This window comes from Petromyzon marinus, chromosome 9 (genome assembly GCF_048934315.1).
Source record: "Petromyzon marinus isolate PM22_M1 ecotype Great Lakes invasive population chromosome 9, UKy_Petmar_22M1.pri1.0, whole genome shotgun sequence".
NCBI classification, from domain to species: domain Eukaryota; kingdom Metazoa; phylum Chordata; class Hyperoartia; order Petromyzontiformes; family Petromyzontidae; genus Petromyzon; species Petromyzon marinus.
Window position 1 is genome coordinate 3,495,726 of NC_133675.1, and position 22,046 is coordinate 3,517,771.

Sequence of the window (22,046 nt, forward strand, 5' to 3'; positions counted from 1 at the left end):
AAAAAATGTTTATTTCAGCAAAAAAATTACATACTCATTATTCTTGTAGTGTTTTACAATTTGTACCAAAGGACCTTGCGCACCGGCCACACTTGCATTATACCTTTTTTCAATGGCCGTGGCTACAAGTTACTTGCCTACTCCAGTCTACCAGTGACATTAGAAAAACACCAAAACCTTGCCCATTGCAGGGGGTTACAATCTTCAAATTGTACGCAATCTGCAAATCTGCAAACTTGAAGGCATACGGGAAAACTGCGCTTTGGTTCATTGTTCATAATACGACACTCCTTTTGTTTTATGTTACCCTGCATTAACCCAAACATGAAAAGAGTGTTTGCCGATTGGCTCTTGATACCTGTTGTGTGTTCACTAGACTGGAGTCTTGCCCACGTTGGCTGAAAAGGGGAAGTGCCTCTCCTCGTTTGTACCTGTGGGTTCTGTACAGCCAGGTGAGTTTGTTTAATGATTGGTTAAATCGACTTTAACATTTTATCAAACATGGGGAGAGTCAATCTTGATTTGAAGCTTTCGTGACTGCAGGAATCCATACTCTTTGGTTCTTTCGGTAAAGTTATGTAGGTAGAAAAATAAATCGCAACGTTTCGGGCGCAACACAAGCGTCCGTCATCAGGTGAGAAAGCGTGGTCTGCTGCTGAGGCAGACTGTTTTAAAAGGTTTGAAATGGGTGTCGCCCAAGGGTCATAAAGAAGTGGCCGGGGCTAGTGATGTTAATGTGAGAAATTAGCATGTTAATGTTAGATAGGAGAGCGGCCTCCTCGACGAGGACACGGAAGTGGCTATGTTAATGTGAGAGATTAGCATGTTAATGTAAAGTGAAGTTTGAAAATTAAATGTGAACCATGGCTGGTTACAGCGCAAGATGTGACATGAGTATTTTCTTTTCTTTCTGTCACACTTCACGCTTTCAATCGGGAAAAGGTGTGTTGTCTCACTAAATCACCAATCATGTACCCATTCCTGGCAGGTCTCAGAAGCTAAGCGTATTTGAGCTGAAATAGTGCTGGGAGAGGTGACCACCATGTTGAAAAGGTGTTGTAGATTGCGGGACTATGTAGTGGGCAGCAGAGGGCAGTACAGCAAAATCCATTGTTCTCTGCTTATATGCTTCCAGATCTTTGCTCCCCACCTTCACCAAATCCCACGAACCAGCGTGGTGAAGTCTGGTTCAATAATCCGTGGCCCACACGGCATGGGGAGGCTATCAATCCAGCCGTGGATTGAGAAAAAAAAGAGCTATACATGAACACAAGACACGTTAAAGAGGAGCCACCTCGCTGTGTGCGCATGCTGGTGCCACTGCTTGCTTTGAAATCTCGACAAACCTGCATCGCTGTCGCCCGCAGTGGTGGCGAAGCTGTCGGATTCGTGCAAACCGCTGAAAAAGAGGAGCCGAGCATCCACCACGGACTCCACCAGCCCCTCGGAGTGTGATGAGGAGGGGGCACTTCCCCCAGACGCAGAGGTAATGGTCACTCGCTCACTTATTTACCATGCCTGTTCTGCGAAGTCACCATCAGCCATGATCTATCCACTGTTGAATGAAGGCATCCCCAAGCTGTTGCCATTTCTCATGATTTCACGAAATAACAATCCATCTATCTCCTGCACACCAGCTAATGTCATCTTATCTCCACAGTAGACATCCTCTGAGGTGTGTTCCCTCCCTTGGCTATTATTAATCTCGACCACCGGCCATCCATAGTTTCTAGCCACGTGCCCTGCCCAAGCCCACTTTTCTTAACAAGCAATATGTCTCCAATTTGGTCATGTTCTCTCATCCCCGTGTTCCTGTTTTGTCTTGAGAAATTGTTGCATGCCAAATAATTCCGTCACTTATTTATCCAGGAAGATCTTACTGAATTTCAAGAACATTTATCAGTATTTCGATTTAAAGCTTTCGTGACTGCAATGATTCATCTTCTTTGGTTCTTTCGGTAAAGTCACGTAGAATGAGAATAAAATAATAAATTGATAAAATAACACAATAATATTCTCACGACGTTTCGGCCACAACACAAGCGGCCTTCATCAGGTGAAGGGACGAGACTGTCTGGTAGGACAGCGCTGGAGTGAAAGAGCCACGTTCAGATCACGACCTTTAAGCTGTGTGAGAGGAAACAAAGCGCCTTGACAAAGGAATTAGCATATAATTTAGCATTTAAATGGCTGAGTGATTAGCTTGTGACTGGTCACAGAAATAGCTATGTTAAAAGTTAAAGCATACACATCCGCAGAGGCACCCCTTGATAAAGGAATTAGCATAGAATTTAGCATTGAAATAGCTAAGTTAAAGCATACACATCCGCAGAGGCACCCCTTGACAAAGGAATTAGCATAGAATTTAGCATTGAAATAGCTGAGTGATTAGCTTGTAACTGGTCACAGAAATAGCTACGTTAAAGTCAGAGCATACACATTCACCGAGGCACTTAGTACAAATCAAACAGGAGAATTTAGCATTGAAATAACTAGGCGAATTTAGCATTGAAATAACTGAGTGATTAGCTAGTGACTGGTCACAGAAATGACTATGTTAAAGTCAAGGCCTACACATCTGAGCTATTCACAGTACTATATAGTGAACCAATAAAAAAAACTAAAATATAAATTACCTTAATGTTATCAATAAACTCTATATTCTCCAATCAGCTAAGCTACCAACAATAAGTCGTTATATATCACAATGCTATATGGCGAAAAAATGGGTGGATTCTTACCCTCAACTTTAGCACCACGGATAACTACGGGCCCCGTTCAGACGGACGAGTTCATCCATGGTCGGAACAGAGGAGGGGGAGAGAGACAGCTGCGAGGCGCTATTATACTCCATGTTGTAAATCATACCATTAACCGTGGTGTGAGAGGTATTAAGAGTCAATGCTGGCGAAAGAGCTGCGGTCTGAAGGTCATCGTAAAATACAATGAATTAAGAACAGAGATGGTTTAAAACACTCAAAGGTCTGCAAACACTGGTTCACTATCTCACTTGCTGTACTGCCATTTCCTGGTGACTTTTGGAGTTTGACAAATATCCATGATCCGCCAACCGTTACCTCCAACGTGCAGAATCACAGGCAAGAACCAGAATGACAGCATTCTGCAGCTACCAAGTTTTTTTCATTTGACTGATCAGTCCGTTTTTGACTTTTCAAAATTGGCACCAGTGGAATCCAACAGTTCTGAAGCTTTAGCTCACGTTCTATATATCTGAGCGTGGCTGATGTTGCATGTGTATATGCACATGTGTGAATGTTTGTCATACAGTGGGTAGCAGTGGCATAGTGGTTAACACATTGTTATGAACCCAGCGACCAGGATTCGGCTGCTTGCCACAGCTAACATTATTGGCCAATGATATAACCGGTCGTGGGACTCCCCTTGGCTGACCAGACCTTAAATTATTACCCGGTGTGGTGTGAAAACACCAGCACTAGAGAAACAAAAGCACCTGGGCGTAGTTCTGGACACACCACCCACCACCTAGTGCACCGTGCAGGCTTTAATAGGCGCTCGCTGCTGGTCTTAAATGCTACACGGGGGGATCTTTGTGTTTCTCACAGGCTTCACCGGCGGGTCAGGGTGAGGCAGTCTACCAAGAAGGAAGCGAAGACTCTCAGTCCGAGGGCAAGCGAGGCAGTAGCAAGCGAGACGCCCTTTGCCTGGTAATTCCATGCATGTGTGTTTCAGGTGTTGTACAGACCCAGTCATGCCGGGGTGAGGTTCAATCACGTTACATTATGTTTCTGTCATGCTGTATGGAGACAGCTTTATATACATCCCGATCCACTGCTGTCTAAGGGCGCTCACCATGCCATGTGGATCATGGGGGGTTATTTGAGCATGCTTCACGCTATTCAGTGTGAGTTTGAGAAGGCGTGGAACATACAAAAAATATATTGTTAAGAAGGTAAGAATCCTTTGAGATGGTTACAAGTTTAATCATACGTATTTTATGTCCAACATGGTTTATTTATCTTTATATATAAAAGGTAAATTTGTGAATATTTGTCTGTTTGAAATGTTTAGCATACTTCCCAACATGCAACAAACTTGAAACTTGGCATGTGGGTAACTTCCAGACTGCACACAATGCACAAAGTATAAAAATAGACTTGGAGCGCAAAATATTATCTTTATTCACCCAGGAAAGCCGCACCGAGACTCAAGACTTGGTATCAGGAAGATCCTGATATTGTCGCATGACCAGAAAACTATACCCAAGAAAATGTTTCCTATTAAATTCCAGTAACAGAAACTGACTGGTATATATATGGGGTCAATATTAGTATGTAAACCCCAATAGTTTATCTTTTGCAAAAGTCAAGGGGAAAACACAATGAGAGAATGAATCAAGGCTATGACAACAGTGGTGTGCAAGCACAGACCCAAGAGTCCAAAATAATCAAATAGCTGGCTAACATCTCCGGCATTGTCTTTGACCACAGGCGTGTGAAAAGACTGGTGGTGGCTCCTTGGTTTCTTGCGAAGGCCAGTGCTGCGGGACGTTTCACGTGGAATGCCTGGGCGTTCAAACAGCGCCTGGCGACAAGGTCATGTGCAACGAATGCTCCACAGGTGCTTGCCACGTGACAGACGAACACTCGTAAAAGTTTCTCAATTCATTGCAAATAGCTGATGTGCAAATGGAAGAGAATTGCATGCGGTCAGAACGCGTGCAGCTTTCGCTCCGTGTTTGTGGCTCACATGGGGTGGTGCTGTCGCGCGCTGGCAGGATTGCACGTTTGCTTCGCGTGTAAATGTGCGGGCGCGGAGGTGCGGCGCTGCGCCGTCTCCAGCTGCGGCCGCTTCTACCACGAGGAGTGCGTGCAGCGCTCCTCGGCCGCCGTGTTCGAGGGCCGCAGATTCCGCTGCCCGCTGCATGTCTGCCTGTCCTGCCACCTGGCCTACCCTGCCAGCAGCCGGGCCAGTCGCGGTAGGGAGTGAGGGCGACCATGAAGGGTGGAAAGATGTGGGCTTGCAACATGTGTGCAATGTTAAGGCACGTGTACAGTGTTAGATGAGGATTTCCGCACACCGTTCGGGATCATATGGGTTATTTGACCATACATTACCACACTGATTAGCACGGTTGGCTACGTACCGTGCGAAATACGTTCTACATACATAAATACATGGTCAGTGCAGCTTCATGACGTTGGGGATAACAAAGACGTGGGAGCATAAAAAAATTGCATTACATCAATGGATTTTGCCCCACTGCCCTCTGCTGCCCACTGTGTAGCACAGGAGTCCGATGACATCTTCTCTGCCATCGGGCAGCAGTAAGGGTCAAACAAGAACCGATGTTCCCTTGCAATTACAATGTCATGTCTCTGCAAGAAATCGAAATGTACAGGACATCAGCAGCATTATGGGGATAAAAGTGGGGGAGAAATCTACTTTTTTTTGTTGAACAGGTAGCCCCTTGTCAGTGAGCGACCCTGCCACACCCCAGTCTCGTGCAGCGTGCGCCCTGTTCGAGTACAGCTTGCAGCGTCTCCTCCTGTCTCCCCCGCGCGTGCCGCAGGGAGAATGCAGCGGTGCGTGCGCTGCCCCGTGGCGTACCACACGTCGGACAGCTGTTTGGCGGCGGGGAGCAAGGTGCTGTCTCCATACAGCATCGTGTGCAGCGGCCACTTCACGCCGAACAAACGGGATAGCACGTGGCACGTAAACGTCAACTGGTGCTTCCTGTGCTCGCGAGGTGAGGCGTCCAAATGACCACCTCAACTCCCCCCCGTCCCAGCTGCGAAATTCTCGACCGGCTGCCTTGTATCCGAACGCTGGTGTTGTGGTGTGTTGCAATTTAGCTATACTGCCTCTGAGGCCGCTACTTGTCTTGCGCTTCTGATAATCGCAAATCGGCGTGTGTAAGCTTCCCTTGTTGCTTTGGTTGCCAAATTGTATGGAGATGGGCTTTAATGTTAAAACATAACTTTAAGGGCAGTGTTCAGGTTTTTTTCCACGAGTTTGTTCTAGATTCTGTATGTGTAATACTTTTAATGTTGAAATTTGCAGTTGAGGTTAAATGTTTAAATGTACAGTGATGTCTGTGCTGCATATATTAGAGAGCATGTTGATTATTGAGCTGCTTCGTATTCTAATGAGAAATTGTCACCGTCTCTTCTGTTCTCTGGGATTGCATCTCAGCTGCCTGGTGTGACGTAACAAAAAATGTGCTACTGCTGAACTCCTTTCCTCATTCACTTTTTAATCAATTGCTATGTTTTTACGAGCATTGCTGTTTCGCTCCAGACAGTTCTGGCCGGGTCTTCAGAGCATATCTGCAGACCTGGCGAATGCTTGTGGAGCAGATGCTTCCCATAGCCTCTTCTTGCACTCAACAGCCCCACACGTGGGTGTGTGGGCTCACCCCCTTGGTCTATGACAGTGTGATAATATTGGCCACGTGAAAACATAGTTGCTAATGGAGATGAGGTGTTGCACAGATTTTGAAATGCTTCAGTAGAAGAGTAGAATGCACCCGACTAATTTTGTTAGTTTTAGAATATTCTTTACTAACAACTGTTTTTCCACTCTTTATACATTTATGTTGTCTTGCAGTTGTCTAGCTTGTGTGTTTTAAATGTTTGTGTATTTTATTTAACGTTATTTTCACATGCACATGGTTTTTGTCCTCTGTGTAACGGCATTGCACTGCGTGTTGTGAGTCTGTCTTGGGGAATCATGGGTAAGCTTCCCTCCCCCTTCCCCTGTGTCTCTCCGGGTGTTATAGGAGCGCCTTTGCCCGATGCAGGCCTCGCTCTCTTTGAACAAAGTTCCCACTACCTATTGAGCGAATACAAAAGGTCCAGTGAACTTGGGAAGTTACCCATGATTCCCGTAGTCCCCGCAGCAGCAGCAAAGGCCTGTGGGAAAGGTAAATGTTTACTGCCATTGCTTTTTGGCTGTTGCCTTGCCCTCTTGCCTCCACTTTTCACTACACCGCTCTCCCCGTTTACTACATGGCAGTGGCATGTTCCTGCTTGTTCCATGCCCTTACCATAGTCAATCCGCATCTGGGCTGCTGGTCACGCTGTCTCTGAAGGGCATTCCTTCCATCTACGGTCCTCGACCAATCGGCGAAACTTGTTTATCGGCTTCTCAACCTTAAGATTATCAATCACGAAGCCTAACAATGTTGAAAAACCCCCTTTACAATTGAGCTTGGCGTTTTGATTGATTGTAAGACAACTAAGAGTTTTCCCCTTCAGGTTGTGCGTGGCCAGCGATGTTGATTCAGTTGAAGATCGTTTTTCGTTACCCGAGGTCTAACGCCACGGGGGTTATTTCGAGTCGTCACAAACAGCAGAACATTTATTTCGGCCAAACCTACCCAAAGCGGCTGACAATTCCATCTTTAGCCATTTTCTCAAATGGTCAGTGACAATGTAAACGTGCCAGCAGTTCTCCGAGCTGAGACATTCACAATTTGACTAATTCCATGGCAGCCGAAATAACCCCTGCTCCCCCCCCTCCCCTTGTTTTGCATACCGTAAAGTTTCCATTGGCTCATCGTGCGCCGTCAAATCGGGTAACGGCTTGCAAACTGATTTTTGTTTTTGTCGCAAGCTGTAGCTGCCTTGCCCAGCAGTTGGTTTGCAACACAGACCACCGGAAAACAACAAAAAAATCACGACAGGATGCCACGCCACGCTTTATTAGTGTTCCCTCTCTTTTATCATAGTAAAAGTTGGACCAGAAAGTGAACTGTTGTGGTTTTGACCATAAGTCAACACTGAGGATTGAGGCTCATCTTGCCCTGTTGCCACCAGTGTCGCAAAGTTGTTTTACGTCAACTGAAGTAGTATGACCGGGGCCGCCTTCGAGGCCGACCCAGCCGCGTTTAGCACTGCAGTGTTCATTTCCTAGATTCCGGTCTGTGTGTTGCAGGCAACATTGGTGTTAAAGGTGAACAGATATGTGCAGGACTCGAGAGTTGCACCAGATGCGAGGTTTTACAGTACTTTTTCTTGGCAAAGAATACCATTTTATATTTTACAGCCCTTTGTCATTCCACTACTAGATAAAGATTTCTGGATTCATAGTGCAGTGCGCTAATCACTGTGCCACCACTCTACCGGTTTTTCGAAATTATTTTGTTGCGTATTCGATTTTCAAGACAGCTCTTGCAGGATTTTAGGTCATTGGATTTTCAAAAACCCAAATTCGACAACTGGTATTAATGCTGCACTGCGGTTTTACAGAAATAATGAAATTCGGCACGTAAAATGTAAACTGGAAAACATTATTGTCACTGGTGGGAGTAACTGTCAAAGTTGGGCATACAGATCCATATATCCTTCAGAGGTGGGGGGGGGGGTGAGCACCATCCGCTTGTGTCACCACACAAGAAACTTTACGGTATACCAGCGCTGCAGTGTGGCTTCCCTTCCCCAGTTTGACTCTTGATTGCTGTCTCCGTGACCGATCATGGCGATGCAACGGTGCATGGCTTGATGGCTCCAAACCTGCGACTGTGTTTGTCGTGTCGTGGCCAGGGTGGGGGCTGGGGATGAATTGTCGTGTGTGTGTGCGTGCTGGTGCAGTAAAATGTTACGATGGCTCACGAATGTTGTGCTTTGCTGCTTCTTCACCTTTGTCCCTGGAGTGCGACGATGCGATCTCGGTCGCTGCGGTGTAAACCCAACGTGGTCCTTGAAATGCCATTTTCATCAAGCATGCTTACATTCAATCCGATTTACTAAGAGCTGTTGAACCGTGCCAGTGATTTATTTATTCATTCAGTTCATTTGCTCCTTCTTAGTCTTAAACATATCACAAACTTAAATTCAACCCCATCATACCTTCATTGAGTACGCTTTTAAAAAGTTGGTCCTGGTAGAACTTACATTTTCATGTTTTATCTCGCATAAATTAGATAAATGTAACATTCTATTTGGTTATTGCAAGGTAAGTGGCACAACCACCGAAGGATATAAACTGAATGATGTTCACCTTCATTTACATCACTGGATATGGCTGATAACTTTGTGCTGCATCGTCTGTGTCATGCCATCGGGTTTCATATACATTTGCTGGGAATCTAAATTAGAAAAATGCTCATACAATGTATAAGTAAATATTTGTAAGCCTGTACATTTGAATGTTTTTTAGCAAACACAGTAATTAAATGTTAAAAATAATATTTAACTGCGGTGAATGATTACTCTCCCGGTGTGGGGAGAAGGGAGCGATTCAGGTGGCGTTTGTTGCTTGTGCGGTGCGTGCGTGTGATGCCAGGTGGCTGTCTCTTGTGCTGCGAGTCGTGCCCGGCCGCCTTCCACCCCGAGTGCCTGGGCATGGAACCACCGGAGGGCACCTGGTGCTGTGCCGAATGCCGGGCTGGCAAGAAGCCACAGTACCATGACATTGTGTGGGTCAAGTTGGGCAACTACAGGTGGGTGTGCGAGCAAGCAACCGTGCATGTGTGTGCGTGTCTATTGGCACTGACGAGAGCACAGGTGGGCGCGTGTGCCAGTTGTCTCGGGTAACCTACAACACCTGTGACCTGGCAGCAAGCCTTCGACATTTCAGATAGCCTCAAAGTTCACTTAGCCTGCCACAATAGGGAAGGATTTTTGGCAGCTGTTGTTGCCGTATGTGCGCTTGCGGTGATTTTGCGTGGCGTGGCGAGTGAGTTCCAAGGTACGACTGCTCCCCCCTCGTGTGTCCGTGCCGGCGCCAGGTGGTGGCCAGCTGAGATCTGCCAGCCGCGCAATATCCCGCAGAACATCCAGAACCTCAAGCACACGGTCGGGCAGTTTCCCGTGCAGTTCTTTGGGTCGCACGACTACTACTGGACGACGCAGGGTCGCGTGTTTCCTTACATGGAGGGCGACAAGGGCTCCACCGACTACAAGACGAACTGCCTCAACAAGACGTTCAAACGCGGTACTTTTGTGCGAATACCCACATAAAGCGCCGTTTCTGTGCCTGCAATTTTATCCAGTTTGGAGGAAAACATTTTTTTTTTAAACCTCTTGTTTTCTCATAGCACCTCAGCAGTGTTTAAAGCACTCCGACGATACGAATTTGAAGCTTCATTGAGACAATTTTTTTATCGACACCGACACACCGTTGTATCGCTATCGTGGCATCACTGTGAGGTCACTCCCATGAACTTCAATATGTCAGTGCAGTGGTTTAGATGTTTTGCATTGTAAGCGTCATTACATTTGTTTTTTTCTTTAGTCGGTGTCCTGAAATGTATCATCTCGTCCACAAAGTAAACCTATCCCTCTGTTGTCATTTCATCACCTCGTCCCTCTGTGTGTGTCGCAGTATTAATAATAAATAATACATTGTGATGATTTCGGTCCTGCGGGAGTTTGTAGTTTACCAAAATCTGTTTCCGACTGAGTTTACGTAATATATACTTAGACACCGAGATCCTCAATGGGCACACGGCTCTTGCTTTGCCACCAAGTTCTCCTGGGGTACCTTGGGATACCAATACCGATGACATGGTGTCTAACCAGAGATACGTAAGCTCCATATGGCACGCTTTCTCTTTGACTGACCCTGTCCTCTCGTTTCTTTCATAGTCTCCCTTGCCAAAATATACCCCTGGGCTCGATGGGCCCTTACCTAGTTGTGATTCTATCCAGGGGGAGGATGCTCCTGGCTGTGGTAGATTGACAGCTGCTGTCGAGAGCTGGCATGAGGAGGGAGCTCGCATAGGGAATTGCTCCCAGGAGGGAGCGTTCGTTCCGGTTGTGTGTATGTCTTTTGCACCTTACGTAACCAACCGTGCTAATGGAAGGTGCGGCTGCTAAAAGGCCTTGGAACACCTGCACTCGCACAGTGCATTTGAATCCAGAAGTGTGTGTTCAGGGATCTTATGCTGACTTAACCGCTTGACAATGAACAGCCAAACGCAGTGCTGCTGCCACCTTGACAAATTTTCCAATCAGAGGGGCAGACGTTGTCACCGTTTCCCAGATGTGCGTGCGCGCGTACCTGTTCTTGACTTGGTACCGTCCGAGTCTTGCACCGCTAACCTGAGGTGCCGCGTGCTTGCAGCACTACTGGAGGCGGCCGCTCGGTACCAGGCCCTGAAGGCCCAGAGGGAGACGCGGGAGGCGCAGGAGACGGAGCGCAGCGAACGGAAGCCACCTACCTACAAGCATATCAAGGTGCCGTCAACACCTCCCTCATCTGGCCCACCTAGCCACAGACACACAGTGGAGTTGTGCAACCATTTTTCTGCCTCATCAGCGATTTTAATAATTGCCATGATTTGGGGGTCGCAATTTCACGTTATTGTTGTACAATTTTGTTAGTTCCATGAACTAAATGTCACAGTAGAAGGGAAACAATAAAATTATAAAAATATATTTTTATTATTTTATTGTTTCCCTTCTACGTGACTTTACCGAAAGAACCAATAATATGAATCCCTGCAGTCACGAAAGCTTTAAATCAAAATTTAAATGTCAGTGTTCAGCATAATTAGTGAATTATTGAACTGCTACGTGCCTCACAATGTGGAAAACTTGAGTGCCCCCTCCAAAATAGCACAAGGTGTTGCACCTTAACTAACATGGGTTATTGATAATAGGGTGGTTAAAATCGGATTGTTTTTACTTGATCAGAAACCGAATGAAACTTAAACAGGAAAAAAAACTTTGACACGTAGAAAAATGGATATTAAACATTAAATGTTTACCTTTTTAGTTGAGAAAGGAGGAGAGCTGCCAATGTTGTCATGGTTATTAGCACCTCACCTGGACTTGCATGGAAGTTGACACAATAGAAATATTTTATTAACTCTCCTCCGCCTCAATCCCCACCCATCAATATAAATGAGTAATGTGACTTTACCGAAAGAACCAAAGAAAGAGTAATGCACAGTTAGCCAATTGGCAGGTCACATGTGGTGGGGTAAAGTGTGGCCCACACCCACCTATTCCAAGACAATTGGTCAGCATGGAAGGGTAGATCAAATTCAGGAGGCCCTTTTAGCCGGCAGTGACGTGAGCAAAGTACTTGCATGGCTGCACACACGCAACTTTTATTGACAAAGGGCCAACGCATTCAGGCCCCTGTGCTCTGTACATTCGCGCATATCAAACGGTGCATTCGTTACTCACGAATGTGTTGTTCGGGAAAAATGTAGGGAACCGGGAAGAGAGCAAGACCTAACAGAGAATGGTTTGACGATGACATAAGAGGATTGGTGCCAGAAAGATGTGCCACTGCTTGAGCATATTGGCACGAGACAGTGGAAAGTGTAAACAAATGACGAAATGCACATGGATCGTGTTGATGAACCAATTCTGAAAAAGATTACCGGCTTACCAGTTGTTATTTAACAACCCTGTTTTATAACGAGGCCTGGTTCAGCTTTTCCTACAAAGCAGCACATCATTGTGTGGTGTTCCGTCTACCCACAGTGAAGTTTAAACTTGCTTTGATTCGCCACACTTGGGTGTGGCTGCTGCTGTGCTTGCAAATGTAACCTAATTCAGCTGTTTATGGGAAAATGGTGAATATTCCTATTTTGTCTACCAGTACTTGCATTCTCGTAAATTTGCAGTGATGTATACATACTCTTTGGTTCTTTCGGTAAAGTCACGTAGATAGAAAAATCATAGATCACGACATTTCCATCGCAACACAAGCAATCGTTATCAGGTGGGACAACCACAGCAAGAAACAACCGCTGAAGTAGGCGAGAGATCTGCCGTGGCACGAGGTTATATAGTAAGCCTCGGCAGTAGGGGGGGAGAGAGAAGGGGGCGGAGAGAGGAGGCGGGGAAGAAAGTGGACCCCGCAGCAGCACCCGGGTCACTGGAGAGAAGTGGACCACCGCGGCAGCACTGGAGAGATCGGCTGCAGGGGGGGAGAGAGAAGTGGGGGGGTGGGGAAGGAGGCGGGGCAGAAAGTGGACCCCGCAGCAGCACCCGGGTGACTGGAGTAGAGATCGGAGAGAGATGCACAGAGAGAGAGAAAGACACAGAGTTGGAAATAACAGCTGACATAGGCAGGTAAGATGGAAACATCACAGTCAGTTAAGACTTTACATGGTTAATAACGTCCTTCCAATGATTGCTCAGTTTGTACCCATCTTCTCGGTTGAAGTTGTGTCTGTGTTTATATATCTGGATGGCTTCTTGCTGTGATTGTCCCACCTAATGACGATTGCTTGTGTTGCGATCGAAAAGTCGTGATCTATTATTTTTCTGCCTACGTGACTTTACCGAAAGAACCAAAGAGTATGGATTCCTGCAGTCACGAAGCTTAAAATCAAGAATGTATACATTATTGATGTTTACACTCGTCTCCGTTGTTTTTACTCATGCTGTTTCCTGGAAGTATGTATATTTGCAGCGTTAAGTTAATGTAACCAAACAGTACATTTCTTCATATCTGCATGAAGCAAGTAGCTATCGATGGACTCTACATATCCTATTAGCACCCCTTGTATGGTGTGAATTGTGACATGCCTAATAAATAATAATTCAAACTAAACTATTAAAAAATATATAATTTACCAGGTAAGGCCCACTGAGCTATATAATAGATTACATTCACTGCTGGATGAAGACCTCTTAACGCCATGTACATTACATTGACTTTTTTTTTACTACACTTCACGCCAGTCAGTGTGGGATTGTCATGCAGGCAACGGCAGGAACCGGTTTCTTGGAATCAAAACTTGGCTTGTTGTGCAATTTAAACAGAGGCGTGCGGTACTACTTCAAACGAGCGTGCGCCTCTCAATAACCTGATTGCACACTCCCCACACCCTGTGCCCCCTGACCCCCACGTAGTCCAACAAGCCTGTGGGGCGCGTGCAGGTGTACACGGCAGACGTGTCGGAAATCCCCCGCTGCAACTGCAAGCCGACGGACGAGTCCCCGTGCGGCCTCGACTCGGAGTGCCTCAACCGCATGCTTCAGTACGAGTGCCACCCATCCATTTGCCCCGCGGGCGACCGCTGCCAAAACCAGGCGTTCACCAAGCGCGCCTACCCTCCCTCGCAGATCGTCAAAACAGCTGGGCGTGGCTGGGGGCTGCTCACACTGGTCAGCATACGCAAAGTAAGGTGCCCCCCCCCCACCTTGTTCGCCTACTCACTCGAGTCACCACTCGCTCACTCACTCACACGCTCACTCGGTCACTCGGGCACAATTGTGGTTTATTTCTGGCGTGATTTCCCAGCTCAAAAGTTTCCACGCGAACCTCTCGGCCTGCTGGGAGCTGAGAGATTTTCCGCTTGGCCCTTGCTCAAAAACCAGTTGGGCGCTCCTGACTTGCAAAGATACGAGCTGCCTGTATTTTTGTGTTGCATCTTCGTTTTTAATTTACCTTTCAGGGAGAGTTTGTGAACGAGTACGTGGGGGAGCTGATCGACGAGGAGGAGTGTCGCAAGCGCATCAAGTACGCGCACGAAAAGAACCTTAGCAACTTCTACATGCTCACTATCGAGAAGGTGAGGCTTCACTCGCACCTCAACCGCTCTCCTCCCCACGTGATGCGATGATTTGGTGTTGCGCTTCTTTTCTTCTTTATTTATGGGCCCTGTGTGTATGGTTTGTTACGTTCCGAATAGTTTTTATCTCACAAATCGAAAATAATAGAAATGAAAAATAGACTATTCATCCTGTATTCTTTGGGTCTTTCGGTAATGCCACGTAGATAGAAAAATATTTTTCTATCTACGAATATGAATTCCTGCAGTCACGAAAGCTTTAAGTCAAGATTTTATTAATCGTGTAAATAAAACATTAATTAATAATGTACTGCGGTTTGTCAATTCGTTGCTGGATGAAGGCCACCTTATGCAGTGTCACTCGGGTTGTTTAATCGTTCTTCACACTCGTCGGTACGGGCTGGTGCGGGGGTGGGTGCCCAGGACCGACACTAAAGTTAGCCGTCGCTATAAATCTCTGTGCCACTGCTTCCGCATTCATCAAATGTATCCTGAAGTATTGAATTACTCCTCATTAATCATTCTGTGCTCATTACCCAGAACGCTAGGTGGCAGCCTGTCCCATATGATGATTGCAGAGCAGCTTCTGTGGAACACAGCTCTACATTTTTTAGCCGGCATATCTGGTTATTTAAGTCATGGATCATGAGTTCAACCACTCAGGCCAATTCAAATAACACTTGATCAGCATCAATCAGTCGTGTCACTTTGGGTGTTGCTCGTAGGGAGCCTTTAAGAGGCAGTATGATGGGGGCTGCTACCATTTTCTAAAGGGGCCTGACCAATTACAGTTTTAGGATGATTTAAGTCAGCTGAATCGACCAATAGCCCCAGCCGTAAACTGATTCGCGTGCACACAAGCAGGATCGCATCATCGACGCAGGACCCAAGGGCAACTTCTCGCGCTTCATGAACCACAGCTGCCAGCCCAACTGCGAGACCCAGAAGTGGACGGTGAACGGCGACACACGCGTGGGGCTCTTTGCCACCTCTGACATCGCTACAGGTAAAGCTTGACTCGCACATGCCAAGAATCCCCGTGTGTCACCTACACAGATTGTTGGGGGCATGTGCTGTTAGCGAACGCCTATGAAAGCTAGCACATCGCACGAGGGGGTGGTTTGCCAGTACGATGGCCATCTACCTTTGTCTCCAAAGTACTGCTGTTTACACATTACACCAATTAAAACTATTAACTATTTTTTTTCCAGGTAAGGCCCACTGAATTATGTAGCTCTTTTTCAGATGCGACCTGGCCACAAATTATAGCTCAACGAAGTGGCTTATGTGGAAATGTATAGCAGCCAAATATTGTATATGCATGTTTCTATATGTGGAGGGTAAAACCGCAGGACCCGCAGAAACATCCACAAGACCACGGGCGAGAACATGCAAACTCCAAATATACAGTTGTCAGGGTCGGGATCAAACCCACGACCTCTTGAATATCAGGCCGAGGTAGTTAGCATCTCGCCACCATGGCAACCTGTTGACCTAAGGATTGCCCAGAACCTGTTCAGATATTCGCTCCTGATGTTAGCCTTGGTCAGGTATTGATCATGGATCTCCGGGTTCGTAGCCCAGTGCACCAGCCACCACATTACCTCATATACGCACACAACACATTTTGGTCTTTCGGATGTGTCCATCTATGGGTTTGTCGTGATTCTCTATGTGGATCCCAGCAGGCACGGAGCTGACGTTCAATTACAACCTTGACTGCTTGGGAAATGAAAAAACTATCTGCAAGTGTGGGGCCCCCAACTGCAGTGGCTTCCTGGGCGTCCGGCCAAAGGTACTGCCCCCCCCCCCCTCTCTTGCACCCTCACAATGCAGGTGGCCGTATACTGTACTGAGCTGGGCCTGGGAAGACATGTGAAGCTTGCTCTGGGCTAATGACGCATTCATTGCTTGCGGCGTTAGTACGCTGTCAGTACACTGAGTCTCAGAATCATCTGCACGCGTCTCCGCGCGTTCATTGTATGTTATATGTGAACGACGCGGCTCGTGTGTGTATGGTGAACTTATTTCGCACCTTGCGTAGCCATCTTTGCCAATCGGAGGCTCGGTTTCTCGAGTGAAAAATAGGCGTCGAGTGACTTTCCCACCCTCTTCATTGCACGCCCTCCACTCCACCTTGGCGCATCCCAAGACGGCGGCGGCGGCAGCCACGGAGGAAAAAGCGAAGAAGGCGAAGCGGAAGGCGCGCGGCCGGCGCCCCCGCACAGAGACGGCGCGCGCCGAGCACGAGGACGAGTGCTACCGCTGTGGCGACGGTGGCGAGCTCGTCATGTGCGACAAGAAGGCCTGCCCCAAGGCCTACCACCTGTCCTGCCTCAACCTCACCAAGCCTCCCTTTGGTGAGCGTCTCGCGCGCACGCGCGCAAATGCACGCGTGCAAACCAACCCAGCAGAATAAATAACAAAAAATGCATGGATTGTAAGACGCACCGTTTTTTTTCCCCCCCCTTGTACATTAAGGTAAAAAATGAAGGTGTGTTATAATCAATCTTGATTTGAAGCTTTCGTGACTGCAGGAATCCGTACTCTTTTGGTTCTTTCGGTAAAGTCACGTAGGTGGAAAAATCATAATAGATCACGACGTTTCGGTCGCAACACAAGCGGCCGTCTCGCATTGATCAGTGGCTGGTACTCACATTGGCATGCTAATCTCTCACATTCACATTTACGTACAAATTCCTTCTCTAGCTCCGCCCACTTACCCTTGGGTTGAGCCCACCAAAATATTATATAAACTCTTGTTGCAGCAGCTCTTTTCTCTGATGTCAGCAGTTCTCCTGCTGTATCTGTTCCACCTGATGACGGTCGCTTGTTGTTTCGATCGAAGCGTCGTGATCTGTTATTTTTCTTTACCTACGTGACTTTACAGAAAGAACCAAAGAGCATGTGTTATAATCCTCCAGGTTTGCATGTGGCCAGATTTGTGTAACTTTATTGACAACCAGGCACAAGTTCGGGATGTGTCTTACTGGCCTTTTTTTCATACGGAGACTACTGTAGTACTTTACAGCCCTTTGTCAGCCCATGGCTAGGTGAAGGCCTCGCTGTGCCATGTTGATCATGGGAGTTGTTTGCCTTCCAGAGCGCTGGATCGCTTAAACCATAAATAACCATCGGTCTGCACGTGTGTGCACCCCCCCCCCCCCCCATCGCACGTGCAGGCAAATGGGAGTGCCCGTGGCACCACTGCGACGTGTGTGGCCGCCCATCGGTGCGCTCCTGCGAGCTGTGCCCCAACTCCTTCTGCAAGGAGCACCAGGCCGGCTTGCTCACCCGCCTCACCCGGGACGGTCGCATCTGCTGCGAAGAGCACGATGGCTGGATCGACGATATCGCCACCACTGTCGAAGAGGAGGACGAAGAGGAGTCGGCGGCGGCGGCGGCGGCGGCGGCAGCGGCGGTGCCTCATGACGACGCCGCCGAGGAGGAGGGCCTGGCGAGGCCAACGATTCGGGAGATCGGGGAGCTGGCCCGCAGGGCGGCGGTCCTCCAATCTGCTGGCGAGAAGACCTCTCAGCCCAAGGTGGCGGCCTACGTGTCCCAGGGGCCCAGCTCAAGTCAGGCCATGTGAGGGGAAATAATGAAGCCAGGGAGCGCATAGCGAGCGTGAAGGGTTATTCTCAATGGCACTTCACCGGGCTCATTTTGTTTTGTAATTCGGGTTGGGTAACACTGTTAGGGAAAAGTGGCCGATAACGGCCGTTGACAAACTAAAATAATGGACCCTGGGTCGCAACCGTGAATGTGGACCGCAACCCTTTCACTCAAGCTTTGTGAGCAAGTGTTCCTTATTTTTTCCCCCTTCCTGCCTGTCGAATTGGAGCAGACGTAGGGATCCAGTGAATGTATTATAATGGTTGAGGTACGTTTGTCTGCTTCAGAATATTTTTTTAATTGATATCCCGTAAGCAATTTTAGCACCTTAAGAGATGACGGTGGGAAAGTGAACAAGTTGCAGATTTGACGGTGAGATGCCCGCATGGCTCGGTGTTCGCTCCGTGGGACCAGAATTTTATAGAACACGTTATAAAATCCAGACAGCATCTTCCAATTTAACACGTAGGCTTTTGCGACTAATATGAATAAGAGGTTTTATTTGGGTTAGATTGCGTAAATATGAATGTGTCGTTAAACCCACCACCACCCGACACGCCAATTAGTAAGATTTATCACGTAAACAAAACGTGCCGATTAGTTAAGAGTTCAGCACACCAGCGTGTTGGAGAGTAAACCCGCAGCATTTACTTACAATTCGAGTACGGCGTTTCGCTGGTGATTACAATCAGCATCTTCCAGCAACAACAGGCTGCATTGAAAAAGAAATCAAACCCCATTAATTGATTTGTTTTAACAAAATCACAGCGACTGTGGGAAAAAAAGTTACATATTGTTGGAATCTCGAATCTTTCCAGCGTTTCCAGTCATTTTGATGTGTATTTTAAGCTGACTGATGTGACCTGTCAGGTATTGGGCAATGAGAATGTTGGGCTTGGTGGTAGGAGGGGAAATGAAATAAGCTGGAGGGGCGGGATAAGTTGTCCACCTCCAAGTCTTGACCTCGGTTAGCACGCTGCGCCATGTGAAAAGAAAGTACAACCCACAAAAGAATCGGCTCTTCACTTACAACTGCAAACCTTAGACTGTCCCAGGCGTTTGAGCTTCGCAAATGAGAAAAATAATGCAATATTAAAATAATTTGAATACAACTCAATTACTATCTTGAGTTATAATCATGTTGCTATGGGAGTACTGCCATACTTTTTTATCGCAGCTGTCACTATAGCACACTTGAAGGGCATTTAAAATGTTTCTTTCTCGTCAATGAAACCTCAAACTCATGTGGGACAGCCAACAAATACACAAGGTTTTAATTCACTGATGATTTGGCCTTTTTTTGAGTTGAATCTTTCATCAACTTCTATGTATTATGTTGGAGGCCATTACCATTTGAAAACATGATCTGCCTGTACACAGGGCTTGAGAAGCGTGGCTCGTGTTGTCACATGGTGGAAAGATTCTAATTGCTTGACCGAGTTAGAGTTGCAGGTAGCGCTTTTGTGTATGTATATATGTATGCATGTTGAACTTTTTTCGCACCAGACGTAGCCAACCGTGCTAATCGGAGGTGCAGGGGAAGGACAACCAACTAAAGAAAAAAAACAGTTCTAAAGAACTGAGTTTTAAATCTAGATTTAAAAGTGCATAGCTCCAGTGGCTTCCTAATATCTGAAGGAAGAACGTTCCAGACGGCCGCAGAAGCGCATATCAAATCGCACGATGCGGTGACCGTCTTTGTTTAATGGTTAGCCAAAAGCCGCTGCTGTGTGAGGATGACGGAAGTTTGCGTGACGGCTTATAACTCCTTGACCACCATTCGCCACACGCGCACATTTAAAGGCGTTCGTTCGCATTTCACTCGCTGCCTGACTGCTTGTCTTCCCAGAAGGCAGTCTCGTTCAGGGTGGGGGGGGGGAGCTGTGGGAACCGGCAGTCGATTGAGACAATTGTTACGGTGAGAGACGTGGGCGTTGGGGCGGGGTTGGACGGCGGAGGGAAGATTTTGTCGGCTTAATGCAAATATGAGCAATAGTTTATTTTTTGCCCGGCTTGTGATTAGTACGTGTGTAAATTTGCCAACAATGCCACTTGGCTGTATCTTCCTCTTCAGGGTTGGGTTGTATGCGCATGTTTACAAGCCAGGGTGTGTGGAACGACAGGGTTGTGGATTCATGAAGGAATATAGTAGACTAAAAATTTACTTACAATTTTTTTTTTACATTAACTTAAAACACTAATGAAAACTGTAGGATAGTGCTCTGGTGGCTGTGTGAAACAGATGGTCATTGTATTTTCTAAAGGTCTTTTGAGCCTGAGCGTGATAATAACTGGGTCTGGCTGCCGAGGACTACAATGGCTTGTTAGTGGGTGTGTTCATTAGAGGGACGCCTGTGGTTATATTGCTTTCAATTTTATTTTCATATAAATTATAAAGCTAACCCTTCTCTGTTAAATACGGACCTTTAAAAACGATGGTTGTAGATAATCAAGTGACGGTCGTGCCTATGTTTATTTGCGGCTGGCTGCTGTGATCTGCCATTTCCGCTACGCCACCCTCGGTTCCCTCGCCTCCGTCTGCGTCCACCGCTGCTTCGGAGATGAGAAGCCGAGCGCAGACCGCTTGGTGGCGCTGTGCGCACGCTGTGAACCCCGCCAGCAGCATTCGCTCGCGTTCCCACTGGCAATGCCGCTCCATTTGTTCACTTTGATTTCAATGTAATGCGCTTATTGAAGGGTTCAGCTGGCCGGTTTTGGTGGCCAAGCCACTGGCTGGAAAGTGGAAACCTTCAACTTACGACCATCCGCAGCAGTGATGCGTAGTCGCATAACTCGATTTACCAGGTGTCATCGAAAATGCTTCGCGGCCGCAATTTGCGACGCTTTGGCTGCCCAAGAGGTGGGGGCGGGTGCCGGCTCCTGGCTTGTCTCCATATGCCGATGGTTGTTTACAGCTCGGGGAGGTGATACTGCGGCGAGTTTCGATTCGGCGTTTGTCTTCCGTTGATATGCAATATCAGAGGGGGCTGCGTGTGGGAGTTCAGACGTCTGTGTGGGGCGCGAGGTCCAGTTGTTGCACCGCAATGCAATCTCCGAAATCTGAACAACGCCCATTCTGCTTGTGGATTAGGCACAAACCACATTCTCAAAATTTTACCCCGTTGAGCGTTTTTGTTTTGTTCATCAAATGTGAAAATAGATTTGCGTGCGTTCTTAATTCTAGGTTGTAGCTTTGACTGAACAGTGGGACTTGCTTTTTGGAATTGTGCAAAGTGCTGCCAGATTCAGCTCACTTTTGCGTAATCTGCAGACGAGGGTGCAGTTTTAACAGCCGGATAGAACCGAGCAATAATGAGGACACATTTGTCGGTGGAGCGCTCATTCTTATCCAAGGTTTTTTTTGCCGTTGACCTTTTATATATGGTGTTTGTTTGAGCTGATTAAAAAAAATTGTTACATTGTAGGGGCACTTCTGCTTTTAACGACGGGCGTGCTCGGCTGTTCCCATCGTGCCGCACGATGGCTTTGCCACCCCTTCCCTCCACCCCACCACCCCTCCACCGATGAATCAAGTGTTACAAATGTTTTTCCTTGAATATATTGAAAATTCTTAACTCAAAAATATGAGACACTTCCACTTAACTTATACTGCTTGTATTCCATTCAAGTGTAGCACTTTTTTTCCCAAGTGATTCTTTTCCCGACCAACACGCGAGATGCATGAAACACGGTAATAGATTCTGTTATGAAATCTACCCATGTGCAAGTGAATGTGTCTTCTCCATGGGGCTATTGCCCAGCCATTATGCCCCCATAGCCTTCCCCCCCCCCCCATCCCTCTCCACTTCCTAGCTCCAAGTTGTCTCAGGTTCATGTATTACTGCTGTACATTTGCAAATACATGACTGGCTGGGGCAGGCTAAAACTGCCCTTTGTTTTGTTTGTATACATTTGTTTGCTTCAACTTCGTAACAAAATAAATCGGCTCGTGTTAAATACACCACTT

The 22,046-nt window shown here is 47.0% G+C and overlaps 1 protein-coding gene across 11 annotated transcripts in view; it reads left to right on the forward strand.

Annotated features, from left to right (window-relative positions):
• Window positions 1-22,040, forward strand: part of LOC116940694 (histone-lysine N-methyltransferase NSD2-like) — a 34,191-nt gene extending 12,151 nt beyond the window's left edge. For 7 of the 11 annotated variants that reach the window (XM_032950840.2, XM_032950844.2, XM_032950838.2 and 4 more), the window contains exons 10-25: window positions 377-452; window positions 1,368-1,486; window positions 3,585-3,686; window positions 4,470-4,599; window positions 4,757-4,957; window positions 5,552-5,728; window positions 6,761-6,904; window positions 9,268-9,424; window positions 9,713-9,918; window positions 11,050-11,162; window positions 13,803-14,072; window positions 14,348-14,464; window positions 15,329-15,470; window positions 16,150-16,259; window positions 16,617-16,824; window positions 17,647-22,040. In XM_032950840.2, the coding sequence (XP_032806731.2) occupies window positions 377-452; window positions 1,368-1,486; window positions 3,585-3,686; window positions 4,470-4,599; window positions 4,757-4,957; window positions 5,552-5,728; window positions 6,761-6,904; window positions 9,268-9,424; window positions 9,713-9,918; window positions 11,050-11,162; window positions 13,803-14,072; window positions 14,348-14,464; window positions 15,329-15,470; window positions 16,150-16,259; window positions 16,617-16,824; window positions 17,647-18,056 (2,682 nt within the window). In that variant the 3' untranslated portion in view covers window positions 18,057-22,040. The remainder of the gene's footprint in view (window positions 1-376; window positions 453-1,367; window positions 1,487-3,584; window positions 3,687-4,469; window positions 4,600-4,756; window positions 4,958-5,551; window positions 5,729-6,760; window positions 6,905-9,267; window positions 9,425-9,712; window positions 9,919-11,049; window positions 11,163-13,802; window positions 14,073-14,347; window positions 14,465-15,328; window positions 15,471-16,149; window positions 16,260-16,616; window positions 16,825-17,646) is intronic. The other 4 variants (XM_032950847.2, XM_076065824.1, XM_032950843.2 and 1 more) reach the window with 3 other exon arrangements.
• The last annotated feature ends 6 nt before the right edge of the window (window positions 22,041-22,046 follow it).